This window comes from Coloeus monedula, assembly GCF_965178545.1.
Source record: "Coloeus monedula genome assembly, chromosome: 14".
Classification (NCBI taxonomy): Eukaryota; Metazoa; Chordata; class Aves; order Passeriformes; family Corvidae; genus Coloeus; species Coloeus monedula.
Window position 1 is genome coordinate 14,042,140 of NC_138794.1, and position 6,000 is coordinate 14,048,139.

The following is a 6,000-nucleotide window of genomic DNA, read 5'->3' on the forward strand; positions in this document are numbered from 1 at the left end:
AAATTTTGGATCAGTTCTAAAACATGTAGAACTTTAACAGCTGGCAGCCTTTTGCTTTTTCTACACTTTTAGGAAAATTACAGTTCACATTGTTCTGGTAGCAGTAGCAGTTTGTACCTTGTGTGACCCCCAAAGCATTGCTACTTCAGTTTGCTAATAAATCAGCAAACCAGCTTGGTTCACTGTCAGGAGGAGCTTGTGATATTGTCTCTCTGCAGAGAAATAGTTCTAGTTTTTCTGAGTGCTGCTTACTTTTTATTTGTCTGTGTTTTTGTAGCACTTCAGATTTATTTTCCACTCTTACGTGTTAAAAGTAAGTTTTGGAACTGGAGTTGTTCAACCTTGTGATGCAAATTTGGGTCACAACTTAGGTGTTTTATGTCTCCCAGATTATCAGGAGAGCAGAGTGTATCATCTCATGGTTCCTCATCCAGTCAATCACCTGGGGGATTTGGCTCTCTAGTTCCTCCAGAAGAAAGACGACTCAGAGATAAGAAACATTTGGATGACATCACAGCAGCTCGACTGCCACCACTTCACCACTCCCCCGCTAAGCTGTTATCCATAGAGGAATCCATAGCAATTCAGATACAGCAAAAAGAAGCTTATGAGGTATGAATTTACAGTTTGGTCTGAAAATTATATAATCAGGATCACTCCTAAAAAAGAAAACATAAAGGGATCTTTTCATGATGGTGATTTGAGATGGGCAGACTTTGAGGAAAGGCACTTCGTCTTGTATTTGATTCTTTTAATGATATAATTAAAGAATGTATTATTGGCCTCTGAAAGTATTAGTTCTACATTAAACAAAATCTGTGTGTGTTGATATGCTGAACTTATTGCACTTTCTTCACTCTTCATTAAAGAGTTTTTGTGCCTTGCATAAATGAAGGCCTAGCAGTATTTGTTATGTTAAAATATGCAAGTATCTGCATTTGCCTTTATTTCTGCTGTGTCTGAAGAATCCAAGTTCTGAGGTTCTTCAAAATCTCTTGTAATGGATTTTGACTTTCCAGGTAGTGTCAGGCTAATGTTTAAATTAGACACTATTGTAGAAGTGTTCTGTTAAAACTGACATTAGTGTATCATGGGTGGGGGCTGCTACAGGGGGAATTTCAACTCTTACTAAAAAGAATCAAATATTAATAGCATAATTATGTGTAAGTGTGAAAAGAAACCTGAAATTTCTTTGCTAGTTACTAAAACTTTTAATTAAGCCCTCTTTAGAATTACTGGTAGTATGATGTCCAGTTTATACTTTAGTATATTAGTTTATTCATGAAAATGACAAATGAACACTTTTTTTAACCTGTGTCCTTTTTTTCCTTACATAGGAAATGCAAGCCAAGCTTGCAGCACAGAAGCTTGCAGAGAGACTGAATATAAAAATGCTCAGGTTTGAACCAGAGGGGGAGGCCTCAATGCAGTACAGAGAAGTGAGAGATGAAGATTATTTTTCAGCAGAAGACTGAATACATGAAAGGGTATCTGAGGATGAGCCATGTGACTGATCTTTATGCAGTACTTCTTAAAACCCAAACCCGAATATTGAGAATGCTTGATCTAGTCAGTTTTTTCTTAAAATTTTCACATGACAGCTCCAGGAAGGGTTCAGTGTAGACATCATAAATATACATGTGACATATATTTATCAGTCTTATTTGGGGACTGTTCTTTGAGCACTTGGGGCAGCCAGTCCTTGTGGAATGCCCCACAGTTCTCAGCTTTAATAAAGTGAGCTCTTTAATACACTTTTACAGGCTATGATGGGTCAGCTACAAGAGAAGGTTTCTTCTGTGCAGTAATGTGATTGCAAAGGGCTTTGGCACAAAACGTGTCCATAAAGTAAGCTGAGGTTCCTGTGAACTGTTCACATGTATGACAGCTCTTGTCTTGTATAAATGTGAGATACTTCTTTTACCTATTTAATATTACCTTGCTTTTACCATATGGTGAAAATACCTGCTCAGAAATTTACAATAAATATCTGATCTTTAGGCTGTAAAGTAGCTTCTTACCACATGAGAACTTGTTTCTGAGCCTGCACCTTAAAATAACACTTGCTGCCCTTATGTTGTAAATAGGGAAGAATTTAAAGTTATTTTGTAACTCAAATTCCATTTGGGCTTTAAGGGACTGCTGTTTGATTTTTGGTTATTATGGCAAAGCACATCAAGAGATCAAGTTAATCTGAAGACTTTACTATTTTTATTAAAGATTTTTATGTTTTTCCTTATTTTTGTACACTGCTTTCATACTTTGGAGTACTATTTTTTCATAGTCCAGTACTGTAAATTAAGAGATCCACCCTCTGGTTTTCTCAGAGAAAGTGTTCTGTGTATTTTTAAGTTTTGGCTGTTAACTTGAAGACAAAAAGCAACCTTCCTTACAAGACCATGAATAATAGTATGAATTTGGAAAGATAAGGAACACACCTGGCAAGTATCTCACAATGATATTTCACTGTGGACTAGGATTTTCCAAGCCTAGTTTGAATTCAGTTCTTAAAAACAAACCTCAGAGATTCCTTGTATAGCCTGGCAACACCTGTTTTGCAAGATGTTGCCACAGCTGTCCCTGGTTGTGTACATGTTCCTGCAGGAATGATGTCTTTGGAAACCAAGGCTTCTCCAGCTGCAAGTCATTTAAAAAGCTGCACGGGATGAAAATGGGGGAGGAAGCTCTCTGCCACTTCTTGAGTGCATGTAGCACCTTCCTAGCAGGCAGTAACTCTCTCCCAAATGCTCCACAAGCCCTCCTGGGCAGTCCCTGTGGCACAGTCCATACCCTGGCCCTGCAGTTGGACAGGTGGAACTGCTGCTAAGCTAATTGTGATATTTTTTGACTAGGTCATCTCTTGCTCTTTCCTGTACCCTTTCCTCTTGCAGCCTTCTTGTTCTCATTGTTCATTGGCTTCTCATCAGCTCTTCCCTTTTCTGTATTAGGTTTACTTGCTGTCACTAAACCAAATCCATATTCTGCCTCCCTGTACCCCCATTCCCTTTCATATGACACGTTGCTCTGTGTGTGTGTGTGTCTAACTCCTGCCCTGTGTCATGCATCCTCCTGCCACTGCTATCTTATCTTGCTCTCTGGAGCTCCATCTAAATACCAGCTGTACACCTGGCACCTCTTATGTGCCTCAGTCCCTTGAATATCTCAGAGACCTCAACATCTTTGTGTCTTTGCCATGACAGCTCTCCTGAGGCTTTCCTTATTTCCTGTTTTGGTTTCAGACTCTGCAGATGTTTGTCATTTCCAGGCCTTCTCACCTTTCCACCTTCTTTTCATACTTGGGGATTTTTTACCTCCTCTCTTGTCTATGCTCCTTCTTCATCCTCCCAGCTTCTCACCATCACTTGCCTTTGTCAGCACAATTCTTTGGCTTGTTTTCAGCCATTCACATTCATCCCTCAGCATCCATGCTGACAACCCAGTTGATCTCAGTTGATTCTATTTCTGTTCAGTGTGTGGCTCTGACTCACAGGCCAGAGGAGTGATCTCCTCTTGTGGATGCAGCTCATCTCTCAGATCAATGCTTTCCATGCTACCACCTGCTTGTCCAGCTGCATCTCGTCACCAGCCCTCCCATTATTGCAGTCTGTGCTGCTCAAGGACAAGCAGCCTCAGAATTGTATTGCCTTTCCCTTTGCTGTTTCATGAAACATAAATTACCACTTCCAGGCTGTTTGCATCTCTTCCCCTGGTTAGGATCATTGCCCTTATCCTTACTGACTCTGCTGTCACACTTCTGTAAGATGCTGTGTGTGTTTTCTCCATGCTGGCTTTTCTGTGCTAAAGGCTTACACAAAGCTTCACAGTTAGGGATTTGTTTTCTAGAGTACTTAAATTTACCTCTACCTAGGCTTCTGCTGACCACCCACTTCTGCTAACTAAACCAACTCTTTCCTTGTGCTATTAACACATAATTTTGCTCTCTAAACTCTGTAAAGCAGAGGCAGTTTTCTTGATCTTTATTTTGATAGCATTCAACATGTTGGGCCTTTGCCAAAATAATCCCTAAAATGGGTAAACTTCACCTTTAAAAGGAGATAAGGTGGGGTGGAAATCACTGTGGTAACAGGTGAAATGCATTACGTATTTGTTAAACAATTAGCAGCTGTTCAGTGCAGTTTTGGGGAGTTCTTGTGGAGGAGAGTCTTGTGTGAATACAAAACTAAGCTAAAGGTATGAATTTTAAGTTATTTTAAAGTTTGTAAAATCTAGAAGCTTTCGTGGGGGCTGTTGCTTCTGAGCACAGGTAGGCACTTTGAATTAGGATTCTGTGGATGATAAGAAAGCAAAGTCAGGTTTAAAAAGAATCCTGTGTTAAGGTGGATGTGCAATCCAGAAGTTTGTGAAAGGTTAGAGTACAAGAGGATCACGAAAGGATTTGTTAGATAATAAAAGGATTAATCATTAAATAGTATAGTCATACTGAAAAAGTTTCTGATTATGGTGTTGCTGTTGTGTATTTCACTGTTCCCCAGTTCCAGATCATTTCAAAATGTATATTGAGAGTTGAGGAGCTTGGTCTCTGTTCTGAGAATGGACTGTTATATTGGAATGGGCTGTTAACACAGTAAAAATAAAGAATGGATAATATATTTTTGAAGTTGCTCGTGTGAATAATGTTTTGTTTTGACCATGTAAAATTTAGAGGAAAATTGGATCTCTTTTGCTTCAGTGCTTCACAAGGAAAACACGGAGATGGAGCTAGGAAACAATGGCTATATTGGGTAAGAAAACTAGGAATGCAAATGGTGAGAAAAGACCTGTGAGACCTAAAGCTGGCCAATCTTGCAGGTCTGAGAGATGGCACAGAGACAGAGCTTAAATGTGTCCTGTGAGTCAGAGAGCTATAGTATGTGAGGCAGAGATCTGTGCAGCACCAGCTGTAGTCCCTTGATTTCTGCATTGCTGGAAGTACCTGATGCCCAAACTGCACAGAAGAAAAGCCCTGTAACAGATTTTCTGTGCAGCAGCTTTAACTTTTCCTGAGGGAGAGAACATGCAGTCTGGTTTGCCAGCTATGGTGATAACATCATCTAGAGGATTTAGCCACCTAAAAATTTATGCTAAGTATTTAGGAACTATTTGAAAGAAGAAAAGCCTAAATGCTGCTGTACTCCAATTATTTTTGTCAGACTTTAAGAATAACTAAGAGTAGAAAAGACACAGAAGCCTTTCCTGTATTTCAGAGTTAGTAGTTTTCTGTCTGATGGTTTGTGGACTACTAAGGGCCACGTGATCAGAAAAAAGTCGGTGACAGTAAGCTGTGAGCTCCTGTGTGGAGGAAATGGGAGTGGCAAATGGAGAGAATGTGTAAACTGTGGCTCTGTGCTGTGGAATTTCTGAATCTGCCACAGGGATACAGTATCAGGAGTCGGGGAAAACCATACCCAGGTGCTACTGATTGATGAATCAAAAGCTGAGTGGGAAGCCACGGCAAAAGCTGGTCATGGTCCATGAGCAGCCCCAGGCAATAGTTTCGGGGTTTCTGTGTGGAACTCGCAGACACACCACAAGCTGGCAGCCTTTAGCAGCCTCCCGGAGGTCAGTCCTGAGCAGCCCGAATTGGAGGTGTGGATGTGGCTGCTGGTTTGTTTCTTTGCACGGCTCCATTGCAGGGCCAGCTCTCTGGATCCAGGAGCCTGGAACCTCAGTCATGTGCCATGCTGGGTTTTGCCAGTGAAAATTATCTGTAGTAGGACCCAGTTCAGAACATTTCTGGCATAGTTTGGGTGGTGTCTGGCTCATTCTCTGCCTATAGCAAATTAGTGCCTGCAAGGAATGTCCTTGGGCCAGGGGGATTGCAACCAGCCTTTTATCACAAATGAAAATGAAAGGCATAAAGAGGACAAGCTGAGAGAGTCCTGTGTTGGAAGAAAGTGTGCCCTACCCTGGGGACTCTACTGTAGGAAAAGGTAGCTTTTCTCAGCTCTCCCAGCCCTGCTTCTTTTTCAGAGCAGTATAAGAAAGAAGCATAATTTCTCC

The 6,000-nt window shown here is 40.8% G+C and overlaps 1 protein-coding gene across 1 annotated transcript in view; it reads left to right on the forward strand.

Annotated features, from left to right (window-relative positions):
- Window positions 1-4,587, forward strand: part of LOC309578215 (uncharacterized protein) — a 53,019-nt gene extending 48,432 nt beyond the window's left edge. Inside the window, exons 17-18 of the mRNA XM_082290638.1 lie at window positions 390-612; window positions 1,338-4,587. Coding sequence (XP_082146764.1) covers window positions 390-612; window positions 1,338-1,475 — 361 coding nt within the window. The 3' untranslated portion in view covers window positions 1,476-4,587. The remainder of the gene's footprint in view (window positions 1-389; window positions 613-1,337) is intronic.
- The last annotated feature ends 1,413 nt before the right edge of the window (window positions 4,588-6,000 follow it).